Raw genomic sequence first — 23,327 nt, forward strand, 5'->3', positions numbered from 1 at the left:
TCTATTCTTTTTGAGACGTTAATAAGGAATATTGGACGATAGCTGGCAGGCAATGTAGGGTCTTTGCCTGGTTTTAGCAAGAGACTAATGTTAGCAGAATTCATATTTGGTGGTAGCCTATCATTTTCCTTGGTTTCCTACAACATTCTTTATAGAATTCTGCTGGAAATCCATCTGGACCTGGCGCCTTTTTATTGGGCATACCGTTCAGGGCTTCCTGGAGTTCACCTGGAGTCAGCGGAGAGTCCAGTGCCATCACTTGATTGTCTGATAATTTCAGAATGGTTATACTATCAAGAAACTGATCAATTTCGCCTTTAGATGGGTTTATCTGTGGTGGAAACACGGAGCACGACGTCGATGACGGACCTGGGGATACGTACTCTGACGGACTTAAATACACAGGACTGAATGAAACAACAAGAAACATCTGATAACGTCGGGGTTCATATGAGGTTAACGAGGGGGGCGTGGCACACAGGAGGGTCGTACGAGCCGAGCGTGACAATACAGATAAATTATATTAATCTAATCAGAAAGTCTAAAAATGAAAAACAATCTGAATACTGTATCCTGATTTGATGCGTTTTTACCTGATGTATAGACATAGTGCTAAAATGTTCTGTCATATGTGGTATTGAGATGGTATCTTTTACTTTGTAATAACTGTCTGAATTTTTGTTTGTTCATGTTTTGTTTAATGTTCTGTCTGTAAAATATATTACCTGTTCTTGTTGAGCATTGGAAATAAAAAAAAGTGTGATTCAAGTGTTTAGTTTGACTTTTACTTCGTTAAACCAGTTAATATATTTTGATGATATTATAAAATTACACAGTTTTGTCTTTGACCCCCCCAGATAGCTTGGATCCCCCCATTTCTAAAATCTAAATTTCTCAAATCGCCACTGTTAATGGTTTAAGTGTTACTGCAGTACCGCTTTTTACACGCACGATTATCCTGAATGTGTGTTATAACCGAATTACGGTTATTGTTACTAATTATTAAGTCACATAGATAATGTCCCCCCAAATGTTCCCCCTATGATGTGCCGCTGAGTCCGTGTCCATTTTCTTCTGCATGAAACGGGGCTGATCATTTCCTGCCTGTAAACGAAAGTGAAATTAAGTGTCGGGATTTTAAAGGCCGTTTTTTCAAGAAACATTTTATCAAGATTCTGGAATAATGTAAAGATATTCTATGTTTCAAGGTAAGATGAAATTGATAATAATACAATTGATATGTTTAACACAGCCTACATATATAGCGGAATTTAAAATTTTCAATATAATTAAACATTAAATATACGTCCGTACAGCACAGTAGGTACGTGTATCAGAAGATTTTTCAAAGATCTTGCCTGAAGAGTTTTCGAATTAACATCAATAATATTGAATTACTTACGCTCAGCCATGAGTTCGCCTAATATACTGTGCTGCGTAATTATGGACCGGGACGTAGGCTGTAATATTTTGAAGCTATATTAAGTTTTTCTTTTATTAAGTGTTGGGGATTAATGCCAGTGTGCCGAAACATCCGGGTTAAACTCAAGGATTAACATTTTATTAAATCAAAGGTTTTACTACGGATCTGTTCTGTGTTCTCCAATCTGAAATGTGCTGATTAATTGTAGTCATACTTTGTAGTTGTATTTAAACTGTTTAATGCAAATAGTACGCAAGTCTGATTTTAAAAATCGACAAAGAATAAGTCAAACGCAACCCACAGCGCAGCTGAATTACAGAAGGTAGTGTGTGTATATATATATATATATATATATATACACACACACACACACACATACACGTGCACACAGGGTTAATTGTGTTGTGTGTGTGCGTGTGTGTGTGTGTGTGTGTGTATAAGTATGAGCTCTTTATTATCAGTCCCGAAAAGGGCGCAGCAGAGTCAGCGAGCAGGAATGAATCACACACCGCGGACACCGACCGGGGTAAATACGGAGGGGGGGAGTGGGGGAGGTGACACATTTAACACTTGTTAATAAACACACGGTGTGATTTTAGAGACACAAACTTTTTGAGCAACGTTTCCTCTTTTCCCTTGGGAGAAGCAAGGTAATCAAGCGTCCATTTCTCCAGAGAACGACAAGACAAGACAGGTGTTCTAACTCTTTCTGTGAGAAGTTATTCTTGAAAAACAAGTTATATAAGTGACCAATGAAAAACATGTTTGTGCAGTTCAACCATGGCACAATAATATTATGGGTGAATCATGGACGACGTATTTGAATCTCGGGATGATTAGTCTATACACGATCAGAATCAATGCATGCATCAATCACCTCATATGTATACGTCTGCTGGGGACGGGGGTTGGGGGCACTCCGTCAAACCGTGAGTAGTGGAGCCAAACAATCACAACAAATCATTAACAGTAATAAGCTAGAAAGAGATCTCTCAGTGGAGGAGATTGATGATTTTATATCGTCAAAGGCGTCTAGAGATTTTTCAATACCATTGATACGAGCCAAAATTCGTTCCAGCACAGAATCAGCACCGCCCACGATAGACTAGGAGTCTTCGTCTTCCTGACTAGCGGCTACTTGTCGAGCCGATTTATTGTTTTTTTTTCTTGTCAGTGTGAGAACGAAAAAATGGGAAAATCTTTGTGACTTCGACATGGTTAAAGTATATTCGGAACTGTTGTAATAGCGATTTGGAGGTTAAATGGTGGAGAAATTAAATAGTCGGGAGCTGAGCGAGACTCTAAGCGGTCGTCCTGTACGAGGTCACGTGACTTCTTGGCTTCTGATGAGTCACAGCTGTTCTCAGTTAAGTATCCAGGTAGGATAGAAAAACTTACTGGACAGTAGCTCTGCAGGACCGGCGATGGAGACCCCTGGTGTACAGTGTTTGATATGGTTTTCAAATTATGATCAAATTTTTATAAAAACACTTTGTAATGTTACAAACATACACAACCTACTGGAAATAAAGCATTAAATTCTATCTTTAGCCTGTGGAGTAAAGATGAGTATTCTGGCATGAGTATTCTGGCATTGATTTTGGTGTTTTCCAAGCCTGGATGGGTGTATAAAAAGGATAGATAGTATGGAAACATTACACTGCTCACAAACTAATGCAACAAATTGGCTAACTGTATTCTAAAACAAAATCTGAATTATTTATGTTTATGATGAATTCTCCCGTTATTAATAATATTTTAGATGTTTAAACATCCATCCATCCATCTTCTACCTATTTTCCGGGCCTAGAAATTCCGTCCATAAAAGTCTAGTCAGAACCTCACAGCCTCACACACCAGCTCAGGCTCCTTCCCCACCAGAGAGGCGACATTCCATGTCCCTAGAGCCAGCTTCTGCAGCTGAGGATCGGACCGCCAAGGTCCCTGCCTTTGCCCACCGTCCAACTCACACTGCACCTGACCCCTTTGGCCCCTCCTATGGGTGGTGAGCCCATTGGAGGGGGGGCCCACGTGCCTTCTTCAGCCTGTGCCCGACCAGGCTCCTTGGGTAAAGGCCTGGCTCTGGGAGGGGGGGAGGACCGTGACCCGGGGGGGGGAGAACGTGAATCCATGTTTTACTCATCATAAGGGGTCTAATGAGCTGCAGTTTGCCTTGGGTGACCCTACCAGGGGCATAAAGCCCCAGGCAGCTTAGCTCCTGGGATCACTGGAACACGCAAACCCCTCCACCACCATAAGGTGTCATCTCCAGGAGAGGAGGTTTATACATATATTTATAAAAAATGTGGCAGTGAAATTTTGCAATAAACCTCTTTACTATGTGTAATTCTACACATGGAATATACTGTAATAGAATAGAGACCCAATTCCTCAGTTTGAGGTAAAAATGCTGAGTACTCAATATTGTATTTATCTATGTATCTACTTACCCTTCATGTTCACAGAGGCCCCAGCAGGAATCATCTGGTCTGGATCAGCATAGAAATGGAGAAGGAGAGAGGAAAACGAAGAGCTGCTTCTGAAATGCGCCCCCCTGTGGGGTGTAAGAGAAAGAGCCCTGAGAGGTAACAGTGTTACAGCCACTAGCATGCATGTCTCTCTGGGTCTATAGTCAGGCCATAACATAAAAGTAAACTGGGCTCCTAGCTAGGGCTGGTCAGTGGGCAGCACTTTAATATGTGTAGCTTAATAAAAAGACCTCGCCATCTTCTGTCTTCACCGTCTTCTTCCACAATCAGCCAGTTCTTTTATACTAGAGGCGAGCAACAGACCATCCCTCCTATACAAAATGGCCACATAACAAAACTAAACAAACAAAGAAAAACATATATAAACAAATAAAAATGAACATCAGTCAAGTCTAGTTGTGGAGGTTTTTAACGATGATACTAAAAGTTTCATGTAATATCTGAATTTTAGATGAGACAATTTCCTTAACAGCCGACTGTAAATAAGTCTGTTTACATCAAGAGCTTCACAGCATATCAAAGTACATGAAGGCAGAGCAGAAGTCTAAACAGCAGTGTGATGCCGTCCCCAATGTATGAATTATATTTATACCATGAAGGTTTGTTTCCTCTCACTGCCCACAGTGTCCTGATGAAGAGAGCAGACTCCCCTGTACCCAGCTGTGTTTCCATGAAGAGTGACTGGTCAATGGAGCCTCCACATGCCTTCAGAGAGGGACCTTTTCCTACAGATCAAAGGTAAATGTACATTTAGACAAACACTGTCAATGACATTCAGACTCTCAGTCAAATGGCACAGAGACACATACAAGCTATGAGGAAATAATATATTTTTAATGAATGCACCTTTAACAGATTCCATCACCTTGAGAATTTAAACAAAAGTTTTCTCTGTATTCTATATAAATAACATCTGAGGTAAATGGATGAGGATTACTGTAAAACCTGGCTTTCTGCGAGCTGGAATTGGAAGTTATTTAATCGCAAAGTGGATTTTAAATTTCAGTCCTCAGAGCTGGAAAAAACTGGTTTGCCTGTTTCCCCCCCTGCATGTCCATTAAAGAATGACTCGACAATAGATTGTTTTCTCGTGAGACGGATGTTTCTGTTTTGATAACAAACAATTTCACTCTCATGAATTCATTAGATCATACTCAGATGAAGGCTTCAGTTTAACATGTTTAATCAAACTGAGTAGCTTAAACAATAAACTACTATCGTCAGACAAAAAAAGAGAAAGACTATTGGTTTCTTTGCCAAAGGTGACGTTTAAATACTTGCTGATTCAGATCATAATTAATGTGACACTGCAGTGGTTCTCATCCACTGAGTATAAAATAAGATGATTTGTTGATCTCAGGGTTAAATTCTCTTGCGTTCAGCAGCAAAGTGCACAGATACAAACATATAATGTAAAACAAAGACAACGTGCAAAAACAGCAGCTATAGTGCAAGTAAGTAAACATTTATAGACGTAAACAAAATTTCTGTAGGTAAACAAGTTTACGAAGTACACAGTACACAAAAAACAGAATAATTAGAAAATAGAATATTTTTCAAGAAATAAATATAAATAAAAATGAATGTGTGTTACGGACGCGGAGGGCGACCAGGGACGGATTACGGACCGGGCCAGCGGGGCCGCTGCCCAGGGGCCCTTGGGGTGCAGGGGGCCCGTGGGGCCCCTAGCCCAAAACAATTTGCAACACTTATCAACAATGTATTTTCATTTGTCTATTTTAGAGGGCCTACATTCTTTGATCCTCTGCCTACCAGGGCCCCTGACCCTATAGGGAGGGCGTTTGGCTGCCAAGGGCCCTTGAATTGTGGTGGTTGTGGTGGTGGTGCTGGTGGTGGTGGGGGGGGGGGGGGGGCCTCGCAAACGTTTTGCCCAGGGGCCACACAACCCATAATCCGTCCCTGAGGGCGACCCAGAGTGTTCCGACTGAGGCTGTGCTGCCCCTCACTAGCATCCGGTCCAAGCGGGTGGAGGGAGCCACATGAGTCAGAACTCTGGCCTGGAGGTAGCCATCGAGCTCCTAAAGCGCGGAGCCCTGCCAGGCCCTGTCAGCTGCCTGCCCTGCATGCACAGCTGGGCCAGTTATGTGGCTGCAGATAAGAGGTCAGGTGTGTTCCTCTGCCAGACTCTGCCCCACCAGGCCCTGTCAGCTCTCAGGCTGCCTGCCCTGCATGCGCAGCTGGGCCAGTTATGCAGCTGCAGATAAGAGGTCAGGTGTGTTCCTCTGCCAGACTCTGCCCCGCCAGGCCCTGTCAGCTCTCAGGCTGTCTGCCCTGCATGCGCAGCTGGGCCAGTTACACGGCTGCAGATAAGAGGTCAGGTGTGTTCCTCTGCCAGACTCTGCCCCGCCAGGCCCTGTCAGCTCTCAGGCTGTCTGCCCTGCATGCGCAGCTGGGCCAGTTACACGGCTGCAGATAAGAGGTCAGGTGTGTTCCTCTGCCAGACTCTGCCCCGCCAGGCCCTGTCAGCTCTCAGGCTGTCTGCCCTGCATGCGCAGCTGGGCCAGTTACGCAGCTGCAGATAAGAGGTCAGGTGTGTTCCTCTGCCAGACTCTGCCCCGCCAGGCCCTGTCAGCTCTCAGGCTGTCTGCCCTGCATGCGCAGCTGGGCCAGTTACACGGCTGCAGATAAGAGGTCAGGTGTGTTCCTCTGCCAGACTCTGCCCCGCCAGGCCCTGTCAGCTCTCAGGCTGTCTGCCCTGCATGCGCAGCTGGGCCAGTTACACGGCTGCAGATAAGAGGTCAGGTGTGTTCCTCTGCCAGACTCTGCCCCGCCAGGCCCTGTCAGCTCTCAGGCTGCCTGCCCTGCATGCGCAGCTGGGCCAGTTACGCAGCTGCAGATAAGAGGTCAGGTGTGTTCCTCTGCCAGACTCTGCCCCGCCAGGCCCTGTCAGCTCTCAGGCTGTCTGCCCTGCATGCGCAGCTGGGCCAGTTATGTGGCTGCAGATAAGAGGTCAGGTGTGTTCCTCTGTCAGACTCTGCCCTGCCAGGCCCTGTCAGCTCTCAGGCTGCCTGCCCTGCATGCGCAGCTGGGCCAGTTATGCAGCTGCAGATAAGAGGTCAGGTGTGTTCCTCTGCCAGACTCTGCCCCGCCAGGCCCTGTCAGCTCTCAGACTGCTTGCCCTGCATGCGCAGCTCGGCCAGTTATGCGGCTGCAGATAAGAGGTCAGGTGTGTTCCTCTGCCAGACTCTGCCCCGCCAGGCCCTGTCAGCTCTCAGGCTGTCTGCCCTACACGCGCAGCTGGGCCAGTTATGTGGCTGCAGATAAGAGGTCAGGTGTATTCCTCTGCCAGACTCTGCCCCGCCAGGCCCTGTCAGCTCTCAGGCTGCCTGCCCTGCATGCGCAGCTGGGCCAGTTACGCAGCTGCAGATAAGAGGTCAGGTGTGTTCCTCTGCCAGACTCTGCCCCGCCAGGCCCTGTCAGCTCTCAGGCTGCCTGCCCTGCATGCGCAGCTGGGCCAGTTATGCAGCTGCAGATAAGAGGTCAGGTGTGTTCCTCTGCCAGACTCTGCCCCGCCAGGCCCTGTCAGCTCTCAGGCTGCCTGCCCTGCATGCGCAGCTCGGCCAGTTATGCGGCTGCAGATAAGAGGTCAGGTGTGTTCCTCTGCCAGACTCTGCCCCGCCAGGGCCTGTTAGCTCTCAGGCTGTCTGCCCTGCATGCGCAGCTGGGCCAGTTATGCAGCTGCAGATAAGAGGTCAGGTGTGTTCCTCTGCCAGACTCTGCCCCGCCAGGCCCTGTCAGCTCTCAGGCTGTCTGCCCTACACGCGCAGCTGGGCCAGTTATGTGGCTGCAGATAAGAGGTCAGGTGTATTCCTCTGCCAGACTCTGCCCCGCCAGGCCCTGTCAGCTCTCAGGCTGCCTGCCCTGCATGCGCAGCTGGGCCAGTTACGCAGCTGCAGATAAGAGGTCAGGTGTGTTCCTCTGCCAGACTCTGCCCCGCCAGGCCCTGTCAGCTCTCAGGCTGCCTGCCCTGCATGCGCAGCTGGGCCAGTTATGCAGCTGCAGATAAGAGGTCAGGTGTGTTCCTCTGCCAGACTCTGCCCCGCCAGGCCCTGTCAGCTCTCAGGCTGCCTGCCCTGCATGCGCAGCTCGGCCAGTTATGCGGCTGCAGATAAGAGGTCAGGTGTGTTCCTCTGCCAGACTCTGCCCCGCCAGGGCCTGTTAGCTCTCAGGCTGTCTGCCCTGCATGCGCAGCTGGGCCAGTTATGCAGCTGCAGATAAGAGGTCAGGTGTGTTCCTCTGCCAGACTCTGCCCCGCCAGGCCCTGTCAGCTCTCAGGCTGTCTGCCCTGCATGCGCAGCTGGGCCAGTTATGTGGCTGCAGATAAGAGGTCAGGTGTGTTCCTCTGCCAGACTCTGCCCCGCCAGGCTCTGTCAGCTCTCAGGCTGCCTGCCCTGCATGCGCAGCTGGGCCAGTTATGCAGCTGCAGATAAGAGGTCAGGTGTGTTCCTCTGCCAGACTCTGCCCCGCCAGGCCCTGTCAGCTCTCAGGCTGCCTGCCCTGCATGCACAGCTCGGCCAGTTATGCGGCTGCAGATAAGAGGTCAGGTGTGTTCCTCTGCCAGACTCTGCCCCCCAGGCCCTGTCAGCTCTCAGGCTGCCTGCCCTGCATGCGCAGCTGGGCCAGTTATGTGGCTGCAGATAAGAGGTCAGGTGTGTTCCTCTGCCAGACTCTGCCCCGCCAGGCCCTGTCAGCTCTCAGGCCTGTAGGTGCTGAAGGACAGATTCAGCCCATTAGCCCTGTAGGTGCTGAATTTAACCAACAAGCTATTTAACCAGTTTCTTGACTGAGGATTGTGAATCAGATGCTGGTATTTAGCTCTGCTAATCAGGTGAATCACTGTAAATGTCACTGGGTACAAAGGGCTGCATAGAAAACTGTCCTTCCTGCCTGCTGTGTCTCTGTGTGCTGGAGCCTGATGTCACTGGTTCTCTTCTGCTGTCATGAGAGAATCAGGAAGCCGCCCCAGTGAATAAAGCTTAACATGGCAGATACATCTTTCCAAACTACAACCCCAATTCCAAAAATGTCGGGACGTTCTGCAAATTGTAAATAAACACAGAATGCAATGATATGGAAATCTGATGAACCTGTATTTTATTCATAACAGAACACAGAAAACATATCAAATGTTTAATCTGAGAAAATGCATCATCGTAAGGAAAAATTTTTAATGTCGCAGCAGCAACACATCTCACAAAAGTTGGGACAAGGCCATGTTTACCACTGTGTGGCATCTCCTCTTCTTTTAACAACAGTCTGTAAATGTGCCCTTGCGAGGTAACGTTGACTATCCCACAGTTTTGACCCCTACTCCCTTTTTATTGAATATTTTCAATTGGATAAGTTGTTATTATCTAAGTCATATCTCTGTGCTACCTATAATATATATATAAATCAATTGTAAGGTATAGGCACACTGATTTGTTTGAAAAAAATTCAACTTTGGAGCTCATTTTCTCAAAACTTTGTTTTTGTGGGATAGCCCACTTTACCTCTCAAGGGCACTAATGTCTGGGGACTGAGGAGATCAGTTTGAGTTTTGGGAAAGGAATGTTGTCCCATTCTTGTCTGATACAGGATTCTAGTTGGTCAGCTGTCCTAGATATTCTGTGTCATATTTTTCGTTTTATGATGCACCAAATGTTCTCAATGGCTGGAAGATCTGGACCACTGGCAGGCCAGTTCAGTACCCGGACCCTTCTTCTACGAATCCATCATGTTGTAATTGATGCAGTGTGTGGTTTGGCATTGTCATGTGGGAAAATGCAAGGTCTTCACTGAAAGAGACGTCGTCTGGATGGGAGCATCTGTTGCTCTAGAACCTGGACATACCTTTCAGCATTGATGGTGCCTTTCTAGACATGCAGGCTGCCCCTGCCATATGTACTAATGCACCCCCACACCATCAGAGATGCTGGGTTTTGAACTGAGTGCTGATAATACGCTGGGTGGTCCTTCTCCTCTTTAGTCCGGATGACATGGTGTCCCTGGTTTCCAAAAAGAATCTCAAATTTAGATTAGACTGACCACAGAACAGTTTTCCACTCAGCCGCAGTCCATTTTAAATGAGCTTTGGCCCAGAGACGACGTCGGTGATTCTGGATCATCTTCATATACGGCTTCTTCTTTGAATGATAGAGTTTTAACTGGCATCTGTGCATGGCAGCGCGAATTGTGTTCACTGACAATGTTTTTGGGAAATATTCCTGAGCCTATTCAGTGATTCCATTACAGAATCATGCCTGTTTGTGATGCAGTGCTGCCTAAGGGCCAAAATATCACAGGCATCTAGTCTTGTTTTTCACAGAGATTTCTCCAGATTCTCAGATTCTTTTGATTACATTATGTGCTGTAGATGATGAAATATTCAACCTCTTTGCAGTTTTATACTGAGGAACTTCTTTCTGAAATTGCTCCACTATTTGTCAGTGCAGTATTAGGGGGATTGTGACCCTCTGCCCATCTTTACTTCAGAGAGACACTGCAGCTCTAAGATGCTCTTTTTATACCCAGTCATGTTACTTACCTGTTGCCAACTGACATAATTATTTGCATGTTGTTCCTCCAGCTGTTGGGTTTTTGTACCACTAACTTTTCCAGCCTCCTATTGCCCCCGTCCCAACTTTTTTGAGACGTGCTGCTGTCATGAAATTCAAAATGAGCCAATATTTTTCATGAAATAGCAAAATGTCTCAGTTTAAACATCTGATATGTTTTCTATACTTTGTTATGAATATAATACAGGTTTATGAGATTTCCATATCATTGCATTCTGTTTTTATTTACAATTTGCACAATGTCCCAACTTTTTGGAATTGGTGTTGTAATATACCACAGTGTTATTCTTTATCTGCAGTAACAGCAGTTTTAATGGGGAACTTTTCAGTCTTTCTGTTACATTTCTGTAGATGAATTGAGGTCTTTATGTTTCTGCCTAATTCACAGAGACCAAATGGAAGAATGCAGTTCAGATCTACATGATAAATCGGGTTTATCATCCATATTGAAGGTTTGTATTTATTGCTGATATATATTTTCTTGGCTGTTATGTCAATTAGCTTATATTTTATACAGCTGTATAATAAGAAATTCATCATCTTAAAGAAAATATGTTTTAATCTATGATTCACAAGTGAAACTCTGAAAAGGTTTGGTATAAGTAGCAATAATTAACTCTGACTGTTTATTTTAGTCGCTAGAGGAAAAAGCCATGCAGTTCCTAAAGGAGGAACTGAAGACGTTTGTGAGGCACCTAGATCAGAATTACCCAGAATTCTCTGAGCCTCAGCTGGAGGAGGACAATGCCCTGGACTGTGATGGTCAGATGCAGAAGACCAGTGTTAGAGAGGTAGCTCTGAAGATCACACTGTACATCCTGAGGACCATGAAGCAAAATGATCTTGCTGACATGCTGGAGAAGAGTAAGAGCTTTATAACATTATTTACATGTACAATATTGTGTAAAAGTGTTAGGCAGCCAGAGAAAAGGATGTTTAAATGGTCTTCATGTTGGTATAGAACTACTATAATATGTATGTCAAAGTGTGTTTGCCATTTCAGAACCTCTCCTAAAATCACCCTAATATTTGCAGAAATCGTGCAGTATATCCACGTATTTTTTTACTTGACCACTAACACACCTCATGTGGCTGATCAATATCTCATTGAGTTTTTAAACTAATTTAATTAATTAATGAAGTGAGCTGGTGGTGAAATTTAACAAATACATGGACTGGCTGTGGTGTGTCACGATCGTGTTCGCGGGAAGCGGCGATCGTGCGGGTCGGCAGGTAAGGAGAGGCAGGCAGGCAGTGATCAGGGCTAAACTGGGGTTTATTTACGACGGGACAGGAGCTTGAAACACACACCACACCGAATCCACAATGACGGACAAGGGGAACAGGTCAGACCAGGACTTAAATAGGACAAGACTAAGCAAAGTAATCAGACAGGGCTGGAAACAATCAGGGAAGCACACGTGGGTAATCAGGGGGCGTGGCACACACGAGGAGCCGACGAGCCGGGTGATGACATGGTGCCCCTGAGGAGAGGTTTGGGAAATGAAAAGGGGTTTTGTGTTTTTTTTGGTTCTGAGCAGATATACACTTACTACCCAGATAAATGGCTTTAAACATTTCCTTTGGCTGCCTAAGGCTTATTCACGGTCCTGTATGCGGTGTTCCAGTAAAATACACATGATAAAACTTTCAGTTTCACATTCACAGTCACAGGGAAATATCTGGATATGTATGTGTGAAGAAGTGTGTTTTTGGAAAATATTCTTCCTCATACTGGTCAGGATCACGGTGAGAATTAGTGCATTTTCCTCTCATTTCTTTTCAGGACAGCTCATGCTACAGGAAATCAAATGTAAACTTAAGAAGCAATTTGAGTGTGTATTTGAAGGGAAAGCTAAGGAAGGACAGCCAACACTTCTCAGTGAGATTTACACAGAACTCTACATAACTGAAGGTGGGACTGGAGCAGTCAATGATGACCATGAAGTGAGACACATTGAAACTGCATCCAAGAAAAGGCGAACAGAAGATACTACAGTCAAGTGCAATGATATATTTAAACCCTTATGTGGGCGTGTGACTCCTATCAGAACTGTACTCACTAAAGGGGTGGCAGGTATCGGGAAAACAGTCTCTGTGCAGAAATTTATTCTCGACTGGGCAGAAGGAAAAACAAACCAGGATGTTCAATTCATATTTGCTCTTCCTTTCCGGGACCTGAATTTGATTAAGGGTGAATACAGTCTGATTGATTTGCTTCACCACTTTGTCCCAGATCTGAAATCACTTCAGTCCACTGACCTGTTTAGCTCCAAAGTCTTGTTCATCTTTGATGGTCTGGATGAGTGTCGCCTTCCTCTGGATTTTCAGAACAATGAGAGCTGGTTTGATGTAACAAAGAAAATGTCACTGGATGTGCTGTTGACTAACCTCATTAAGGGGAATCTGCTCCCATCCGCTCTCCTCTGGATAACCTCCCGGCCAGCAGCAGCCAATCAGATACCTGCTAAGTGTGTCCACCAGGTGACAGAAATACGAGGGTTCAGTGATGCCCAGAAGGAGGAGTATTTCAGGAGGAGATTTAGGGATCAGAGCCTGGCCAGCAAGATTATCACACATGTGAAATCATCAAGGAGCCTCTTCATCATGTGCCACATACCTGTGTTCTGCTGGATTTCAGCCACTGTGCTTAAGAGGCTTTTTAGTGAGACTGACAGGGGAGAAATTCCAAAGACTCTGACTGAAATGTACACACACTTCCTGATCTTTCAGACAAGTTTAAAAAATGACAAGTATATGAAAAACCATGAAACTAAGCTTAAGGAATACAGCAAGGAATTTCTTTTGACACTTGGTAAACTTGCTTTTGACAACCTTGAGAAAGGCAATCTCATATTTTATGAGCAAGATCTGTCAGAGAATGGCATTGATGTCATTGAAACTTCAGTTTACTCTGGAGTGTGCACAGAAGTCTTTAAAGAGGAGTATGGGTTGTACCAGGAGAAGGTGTACTGCTTTGTGCATCTGAGCATCCAGGAGTATCTCGCTGCTTTATATGTGTTTCTGTCAAACTCATCAGCTGACCTGCTGAAGACTGCAGTGGATCAGGCATTAGAGAGCAAGAATGGACACTTGGACCTCTACCTCCGCTTCCTCCTGGGCCTCTCAACAGACTCCAGTAAGACTCTGTTACAAAGGCTACTGGGGCCGACAAGAATCAGCTCACATACCATTAAGGAAACAGCCAAATACATCAAGGAGAAAATACAGGAGAATTTATCTCCAGAAAGGACCATCAACCTGTTCCACTGTCTGACTGAGCTGGGTGACAATTCTCTAGTAGAGGAAGTACAAAGATACCTGAATTCAGGACACATTTCAGCAGATGACCTCTCACCTGCACAGTACTCAGCTCTGGCCTTTGTGATGCTGATGTCAGATGAGGAGCTGGATGTGTTTGACCTGAAGAAATACATCAGATCAGATGAAGAGCACTGCAGGCTGCTGTCTGTGGTCAAGAACTCCAGGACGGCTCTGTAAGTGACGTGGGGATGGGAAATCATGTCTGATCTGGCAGTAATGCATGAATATGGTTTGAAATGTGTAATATATATCATATATTTCTCCTCATGGATTAATAAGTGGGTTTCATTTTGATAATCACAGCTATAGCTGTTTGTATAGCAGTAGCTAATCTTGACCACAGACTTTATAATGACTGAAGGTAGTGATGTCACTTTTTGTTTGTTACTACGTTTCCATTCCCATCCAGTCTGCCTTCTGATCACAGGCACAGCATCCTAACCTGCTATAGAAACAGTGAGGGCTCTTTATCCACAGGGTGTATCAGTGGTATGTGAGTGTTATTGTCAGCAGGCGCGTTCATGTGATGGAGCCCAGAGCTGGGAGCTTCCGTATGACTGCTGTCTCTGGCTGCTCACTGGCGCCCTCTGCTGGCCTCAGCTGCACCTTGCTGAGGATGTGACGACACATCTAGTCCGGCAGAAATAGATAAACATTGTCTAAAATATAAAATGAATATGTATACATATAATTTATTTCCCCTCTTTTATCATCAAGGTTCCTTTTTAATCTAGTTCATATTAACTGAAGGTAGTGATGTAGTAAAAACAAAAAAGACAAGATTTCCACGACCATCCTTTGTGTAACAAATAACCAAAAATACAGCATCATACAGAATGGTCCAGTTTTCATTAATAGTGGGAAAACCACTCATATTCGTTTCAGTTCTGAATGCTGTAGGAAGCATTTCTGTAAATACTGGGTGTGGTGCGTGACTCATTGGGTTTGGACTCTGTCCATGAGCGGAAGGTCGCTGGTTCAGATCTCTTGGCCGGCAGAGTGATGTCATCGCTGAGCCCTTGAGCTGCAGGGGTGCTGGATGCTGGCCGATCCTGCGCTGCGACCCCCAAACTTCCTCTCACCTGTATATGTGTCTGTGTGTCTCTTGGAGAGCAAGATGGGAGGGGCGAAAAGACAATTTCCCCATGGGGGTGAATGAAGTATCATTATTCATAAATCATTCAAACAAACATTTTTTCTAAAAGCCTATTTCACAGGACTGATAGCTCTCCGATTAGTGTATTGTTGATTAGGGCTGGGTGATAAGTTAAAAAATGTGTATGTCATTTAGTATAAAAATATCACAATAAACAATCATTTTGAGTCCTCCCCCTAAACATTGAGTGCAATTTCAGTTCAGTTCAGTTTTATTTGTATAGTGTTTTTTCACAACATTACATCATCTCAAAGCACATTACAGCATCCCTGCCCAAAGCCCCCAGTGAGCAAGTCAGAGATGACTTGAGAAACTCCCTAGAAAGACGAAAGCTTGGGAGGAACCAGACTCAGAGGAGGAGCCCATCCTCCAGGGGGCAGCAGAGGAAGCCCTAATTCTATCCAGACTCAAAGGGGGAGCCCATCCTGCAGGGGGCAGCAGAGGAAGCCCTAACCCTAACCAGACTCAAAGGGGGAGCCCATCCTCCAGGGGGCAGCAGCAGGCCAGAAGGATGTCACAGGTAATGGAGACGTCGCAGGCAGCAGGGTAGGCAGGATGTCTTGAAAATGTGGTGTCTCCAGGCAGCACAGCCCAGGGGGAGTAGGGGAAATAAAATGTGCAGTAGGGGAGACTAGAGGCAGTGCAAACAGCTAGGTGAGTGCAGTATGTAAGCTCTGGCAGATATGGCAATGGCAGCATAAGTAGGAGGGAGAGGCAGGTGGGAACGCAGACATGGGGAGTCCCTGAATGTCAGCACTCCAGTTCCACAAGGGGGTGTGAAGCTAAAGTGACAGACTGACAGTTCAGTTTATCCAAAGCCAATGGCACCGATCCCCACCCAGCTCTACACCTCACACTATAGGTCTGACTGGGAGTGAGCAGTTATCTAGAGCTAGAACTAGAGTCCATATAAACTAAACTAAACAGGAGTGTTTTTAGTCTAGACTTGAATATTGAAAGTCAGCCTGAATCCCGCACATCCACTGGAAGACTATTCCACAGCTGAAGAGCTCTATAAGAGAAAGCTCTGCAGCCTGCCGTAGCTCTTTCTGCCCTGGGTACTAACAGATATCCTGCTCTTTATAATGTAAGAAAGCGAGGAGGGTTGTATAAGGCCACCAGGTTACTAAGGTATTCTGGTGCAAGGCCATTCAGTGTTTTATAAATCAATAGCAGTATTTTGTAGTTAATCAGAGACTTAACTAGAAGCCAATGAAGGGAGCATAGAACAGGGCTAATATAATCACATTTTTTAGTGTTTGTAAGAACTCTGGCTGCTGCATTTTGTACCAGCTGAAGTTTATGTGAGGATCCAGATGGGCACCCAGAAAGGAAGGCATTACAGTATCCAGCCCGGAAGTTATAAAGGTGTTAGTGTTTCCGCTTCATGAAAGAAGAGCATCTTCCGAAGCTTGGCGAGGTTCCGTACAGGATAGAACACAGCTTTAGTGATGCTTTTTATGTGAGCATCGAAACATGAATGTGAATCAACCAGAACACCAAGATCTCTGACCACTGTGTCAGGTTGGGTAGGAAGACCACCAAGGTTGAGGTTGTCAAACTTATTTCGAGCCACCTTCGGACCAGTTTACAGTACTTCTGTTTTTCTGTCTTTAACATAAAGAAATTATTTACCATCCAGCACCGGATATCTAGTCGACAGTCTTCTAACCGAGAGCTGTGATGCATCATCCGGCTTAACAGATATATATATAACTGTGTATCATCAGCAAAACAATGAAACCCAACACCATGATTTCTGATAATGTGACCAATATATACAGTGTACAGTAGCGGCCCAGCACTGATCCCTGTGAGACACCATTGTAGGAATATTTAGCTCAGGTAAATTTTAATATCTCCACCAATATGTTTTGAAATTAATTACATTTGAATTAATCCCCGTGAGCCTGTTAATGTGAGACTTACATGGGATTCACTAGTTACCAGTATCGCTTAGTAACCTGGGTTAGTAGGCTCGTCCAGCGAGCTGCATCACCAGGTAATGTAAACGGTTGGTAGCGAAGCTCCCCTCACGTCCAATGAGAGGAGCCTCACGATATTTCAGTCGAGTTTGAGGTTTTAGAGCTCAGTAGCCAAATCGCACAGAGGCAGGGACTATTGTGAGCACTCAGTGAACAGAGGCTGAAGTGTTGTAAAACTGGAGTGATTTTCCATCGGTTTGATACCAAACATGCCACACCAGCCTAGCGGTTCACACCGAATACCATCTGTAATGATTAATTAATGATTACTTATATTATGTTATTATGTTATATTACTCACACCAGTCCCTGGTCTAAGTGGTCTAGGTTGCACCTCAATCAGAGGTTACCCTTTATACAGACATTATACGACATATTCTCATGTCAGCAGCACATCTTACCCTTAGATAGGCATGGTAGAATACAAAGATCAGATAAGGGCTGCTGAGGAATGTGGAAAAGAAAAGGGGGGGGGGAGGGAAGGTTAGTCAGTCAAAGAAAAAGAGTCTTTGAAAGTTAGGACACATTACAAACATGACCTGTCTGTATATTGAGACTAGTAGTCATGGGTAAATAAATATACAGATATACAACAGCCAAACTTAAAAGAAACTTTCTTTAGGGTGTTGGGTGAGTGGTATGTAAGGCAGGATGTATGGGGAGGGGGTTGTGTGCCAAGTCGAGGGACCCCTGTCCTTGGGGTCCACTCTGCTGTCTATAGGTCGTTAAAACTTTGAGCAATCAAAGTTGGAGTGCTGGCCCCCCTTGTTATCTGTGTGTGTTTAAGTGTGTCTGTGTGTGTGGGGTCACTAACCCCCCTTTGGGGCCTAGGCCGATGTGTGCCTCTCGTACCAGGGTAGGCCTTGTCTCAGGCCACCTGGAATTTAAGCTCTGTGATATGTGCATGTGTGATCCTACACCAGATTTAAAATGGGTAACCTTAAAAGGGAAATACTGTTCTGCAAAGCAAGCACAGTTTGTGGAAACACGACCCTAAAGTCATAAAGCAGGCTAACAGAACAGCTTAGGTTGTTAGTATGAAAGGAAGCTGGTTTACTTGTTTGCAGAGTGGAGGGGGTCTTGGCAGTAGGTCGCAGAGGTGATGAGCTGAGGGAATGGTAGCACCCAAGACGGCGCGGCGTCTGGAGCGGTTGTTGGAGTGGAGCCCCTTGGATTCTCTCTCCTTGTGAAGCTTTAAGGTGAAAGGCTCTGTCTTGGTTGCAGTTCTCTGTTGGGTAGCAGGCCTTCACCGGCAGGCTTCAGGAGGGCTTCTCACGGGCTGCTCTTCTCCCAGGGCTTCTCTTCTCCTCCCTCTGTGGGGCCGATGTTCTCCTCTGCTCCTCTCTCTTCTTCCCCCTGCTCTCTTCAGAAGTGCCATGTTTTATGGTTTAAAGTTCATGAATAGGGGTGACCAGGAATTCGACACCTGAAGCAATGGCTGATCATCTAGTTGGCAGGTTTTCAGAGGGGTGTCTGTATCAGTCCTTTTGGTATTTATGACTAGACTGGTATCACTTTACCGATGATTTTCATTAAACTGCTGTAACTTTTGATACATACAGTTTCATAGTAACCACTGAGCGTATTTGGAATCAGGAGTGATTTTCCATCAGATTAACACCAAACATGCCATAACAGCCTGGCGGGTCACACCTCATACCATCTGTATTAATTGATTAACTATTTCTGATATTATGCATGTTAATAAATCGCATCCAAATACATCAACAGAGGTTGCTACTTTGGATCATTTGTACGGACATTACATTACATATTCACATTTAAATAGCAGATCTTACCCTTAGATAGATGTGGCCGTTAGTTTGTGGTCATACCAATTTAAATTGCACATCTGGGAACAACATATTTTGGTTGGTGTGGCTTATCCCAATTATCTGCTCTCCAGAACTGATAATATACACATTAATTCAGTCTTTTACTGCAGAATAGTAGAGGACAAAGAAGTGCTAACGGACCACAAAGATCAGATAAGGGCCACAGAGGAATGTGGTAAAGGGGGGGTTGTTAAACAAAGAAAGAAAGAACCTCTGATAGTTAGGAGCCACACTAAGATACCTGGTTACATTATTTAATCTTCAAGATTCCTCTGGGATAATCATGAGAGCATGTATGCAGGGGTAGCTAAACACTAAGATTGTCTAAGGACACACAAACATAACCTATCTGGGTATCGAGACTAGTAGTCATGAGTAAATCAATATATAGGGAATACAAAGGCTGAACTTAAAAAAAAAAACTTTCTTTAGGGTGTTGGGTGAATCTGTGGTATGTAAGGCAGGATGTATGGGGAGGGGGTTGCGTGCCAAGTTGAGGGGCCTCTATCCTTGAGGTCCACTCTGCTGTCTGTAGGTCCCTAAATCTTTGTGCCATAAAAGATGGAATTCCTCCCTTATTATCTGTATGAGTGTGTGTGGTGTGTGTGTGTGTGTGTTTGTATGAGCCGTGTGTGTGCATCTGTGTTTGTGTGTGTGTGGGGTCACTGACCCCCCCTTTTGTGTCTAGGCGAGCGAGTACCTCTCATACCAGACTAGGCCTTGTCTCAGGCAGCCTGGAATCTCAGCCCTGTCGTATGTGTGTGTGTGATACTGCACCATATTTGACTTTAGTGATCTTGGAAGATTCATTGTTCATGTTGACAAGCTGATAATGATCAGTAAAACAGGAGCCAAACCAAGAGAGGGCTGTCTCCTTAATTCCAACCACAGATTCTAGCCGGTCCAAGAGGATATTATGCTCCACAGTATCGAATGCTGCAGTTAAGTCTAGTAATACCAACACAGACATACAGCCACTGTCAGAAGCCATAAGCAAATCGTTCACTACTTTGACTTTGGCTGTTTCTGTGCTGTGGTTTGGTCCAAAGCCAGACTGATATAATTCATTAGCATTATTTTTCTGTAGGAAAGAAGACAGCTGGCGAGCAACAGCTTTTCCAGGATCTTTGAAATGAATGGAGATTGGCCTATAATTTCCTAAATCACTAGGTTCAAGATTTACTTTCTTTAGAATAGGTCTAATAACAGCTATTTTAAAAGGTTTTGGATCATATCCAAGCCTAAGAGACGAGTCTAACACATTTAACAGGGTGGTGCTAATCAGTGGTCGAATCTCCTTCAAGAATTTCGTAGGAATTGGGTCTAAGAGGCTAGTAGAGGATTTGCAGGAGGAAACTAAGCTCAAAAGTTCTGATTGTTTTATAAGAAGGAAAGATTCAAAGGTGTCATTATCAGTATGCATAGGACTAGCAGGAGGCTGGCAGCTGTATGTAGCTACAGACGTGCACTGGATGGTTTGTCTAATCTTTATTTTACCATTACAAATGTAATAAAGTCATTACTCATAAAAGCTTGTGAGACTTGTGAGTTTAATGTTTAACCTAATGTTAACCTAGACAGAGATTCAAATAGGAATTTAGGATTATTTTTGTTCTCTTCCATGAGTCTGGAGAGGTACACAGACCTCGCAGTCTGTACTTAGAGAGGCTCCTTCCAGGTAGATCTGAAAACTTCTAGTTCAGTTGAGCCCCATTTGCGCTCTAGCTTGCGTGAAGCCTGTTTAAGTTACGCGTATGATCAGAGAACCAGGGGGCAGGTTTCTTATCTCTATGCTTCATCTTCTTCAGTGGAGCTACAAGATCTAGGTGCTGCGAAGCGATTTCTCCATGTGCACAGTTACCCGTTCAAGTTCATTTTCTCACGGGGCTTCAGATGTAAGGCTGAAGGACTGTGGAAGTTGGTTGAGAAACGCTGTTGTAGTTAATGAGGCAATTGAATATCTGATACTGTACTTTGGACCTGGAGCCGAAGGGAGGCTATACTGTATATCAAACGTTAACAAGTAATGATCTGAAAGCAGAGGATTCTAAGGTATAATAGATATGTGATCCACCAGGACACCATGGCTAAGAATCAAATCCAGGGTGTGGTTACTGGCATGAGTAGCCCGACTACATTCTGACAAATATCTACAGAGGCTAGGATAGCAGAAAATGTTGTTGTTAAAGGATCACTGTCATTCTCCATGTGAATATTAATTTCACGGCTTTGTCAGTAGTGACCACCAGGATTGTTGAGAAATTTGCAAACTCCAGGGACCAGGCGGTCTATACACAATAACAGTAGTGATTGGAGGTTTGGGACCAGGCAGTCTATACAAAATAACTATGATGATTGGAGTTTAGGGACCTTGCAGTCTATACACAATAACAATGGTGATTAGAGGTTAAGGACCAAGTGGTCTATACACAATAACAATGGTGATTGGAGGTTAGGGACCAGGTGGTCTATACACAATAACAATGGTGATTGGAGGTTAGGGACCATGCAGTCTATATACAATAACAATGGTGATTGGAGGTTAGGGACCAGGTGGTCTATACACAATAACAATGGTGATTGGAGGTTAGGGACCATGCAGTCTATACACAATAACAATGGTGATTGGAGGTTAGGGACCAGGCCGTCTATATACAATAACAATGGTGACTGGAGGTTAGGGACCAGGCGGTCTATACACAATAACAATGGTGACTGGAAGTTAGGGACCATGCAGTCTATACACAATAACAATGGTGATTGGAGGTTAGGGACCAGGCGGTCTATACACAATAACAATGGTGATTGGAGGTTAGGGACCAGGCAGTCTATACACAATAACAATGGTGATTGGAGGTTAGGGACCAGGTGGTCTATAAACAATAACAATGGTGATTGGAGGTGAAGAACTACAAAGAGATGATCCCGCAAGACTAAGAAGAAGAATTGCAAATGTGCTAAAGCTATAAGCACTTTGCTCAGACACTCCTAGGTCAGACTGAAATATTGCAGCAGCACCAGCACTTTTGCCATCTGGTCGAGGGTTATGCTGTAATCAGCTGGAGTAGATTCATTTAGTGCCATGAATTCATTCGGTTTAAGTCAGGTCTCTGTAAGGCATAAGGACCAAGACTAAAATCAGTAATCATTTCATTTATTAGTAGTGTCTTAGGAGCCAGTGATCTTCCATTCAAAAGTCCAAGTTTTAGCCTTGCATTACACCTATTATCTAATAATGCATTTGGTTTAATTATTATTAAGTTATTATGACATTCACTATGGTGGAATAGACCTCCATGATTAAAAGCGCAGGGAACAGACACAGTCCCAGTAACATGAACCCCAGGTGACGACTCTAAGCACCTAGCAGGTGGTCAGTTATGCCGGTTTGCCTGCCGCCTGGACTTGGCCCTGGCTAGTCAGCGATTTGCCTGGAGACTATGAGCTATGCTTTTGGACAGGAGATCAGCACCAGCCCACGAGGGGTGAATACCGTCCCTCTTCAAAAGCCCAGACCTACCCCCAAACATTTGCCAATTGTCTGTATAACCCTAAGGCATTTTTCTGGCACCATTCCGACAGCCAGCGATGCAGCGACGATAATCTGCTGTATATTTCATCACCACGTCTAGCAGGGATGGGGCCAGAGCGCGTTACTGACACACACATCTTATTCACAAGGCTGCACACCTCTATGAAATTTGTCTGTGTAACTATTGACTATGAATTGCAGAATCATGCATGATCAATAATTATAGCTCTACATTAATTTTATCGTTCTTTTTTTTTTTAAGATGTGAACAGAATGTGCAGCCATGTTGAGGGACCAGGCAGTCTATACACAATAACAATGGTGTTAATGGTTCCCTGACTATGAAACTTGAAAGGGGGGGGGGGGGGTGACCTATAATATATTTTGCCGAGCTCAGGGGTAGGAATGGACAATGCACAAGCTTTTAAAACTAATTAATAGTCATGCAGAGTTCCTTTAAAAACTATAAATTCTTCTTTATATTTTAAGAACTCGGGCTGGGATTCATAGCTGTGACTGTCTGCAATTTTCTTACTTCGTACAGAAATTAACATTCATAAGTGCTTGTCTCGTTCGTCCCTCCACATAAGTTATGGGGTCATATGCTGCCTGGGGAAAAATAATACCTGCTTTTGTTTCTAGTAGAATAGATTACTGTAATGCCCTCTTGTCTATTTCACATCTACAACGGGCCCAGAATGCCGCTGGCGGAGTGTTAACACTCACCAGTCACAGGGATCACATCTACAACGGGCCCAGAATGCCGCTGGCGGAGTGTTAACACGCACCAGTCACAGGGATCACATCTACAACGGGCCCAGAATGCCGCTGGCGGAGTGTTAACACGCACCGGTCACAGGGATCACATCTACAACGGGCCCAGAATGCCGCTGGCGGAGTGTTAACACGCACCAGGCACAGGGATCACATCTACAACGGGCCCAGAATGCCGCTGGCGGAGTGTTAACACACACCAGTCACAGGGATCACATCTACAACGGGCCC

General features: G+C 44.9%; 2 protein-coding genes across 2 annotated transcripts in view; one reads left to right on the top strand and one right to left on the bottom strand.

Moving 5' to 3' along the window:
- The window catches only part of LOC125723834 (NACHT, LRR and PYD domains-containing protein 12-like), a 360,722-nt gene that overhangs the window by 241,627 nt on the left and 95,768 nt on the right, over nucleotides 1-23,327 (bottom strand). The window lies entirely within an intron of this gene.
- LOC125723833 (NACHT, LRR and PYD domains-containing protein 12-like) overlaps nucleotides 1,163-23,327 on the top strand; it is a 44,155-nt gene continuing 21,990 nt past the window's right edge. The window contains exons 1-6 of the mRNA XM_049000665.1: nucleotides 1,163-1,208; nucleotides 3,889-4,008; nucleotides 4,537-4,650; nucleotides 10,879-10,942; nucleotides 11,126-11,354; nucleotides 12,277-13,987. Of these exons, the coding sequence (XP_048856622.1) occupies nucleotides 3,929-4,008; nucleotides 4,537-4,650; nucleotides 10,879-10,942; nucleotides 11,126-11,354; nucleotides 12,277-13,987 (2,198 nt within the window). The 5' untranslated portion in view covers nucleotides 1,163-1,208; nucleotides 3,889-3,928. The remainder of the gene's footprint in view (nucleotides 1,209-3,888; nucleotides 4,009-4,536; nucleotides 4,651-10,878; nucleotides 10,943-11,125; nucleotides 11,355-12,276; nucleotides 13,988-23,327) is intronic.

Source organism: Brienomyrus brachyistius, unplaced genomic scaffold, assembly GCF_023856365.1.
Source record: "Brienomyrus brachyistius isolate T26 unplaced genomic scaffold, BBRACH_0.4 scaffold52, whole genome shotgun sequence".
Taxonomy (NCBI): domain Eukaryota; kingdom Metazoa; phylum Chordata; class Actinopteri; order Osteoglossiformes; family Mormyridae; genus Brienomyrus; species Brienomyrus brachyistius.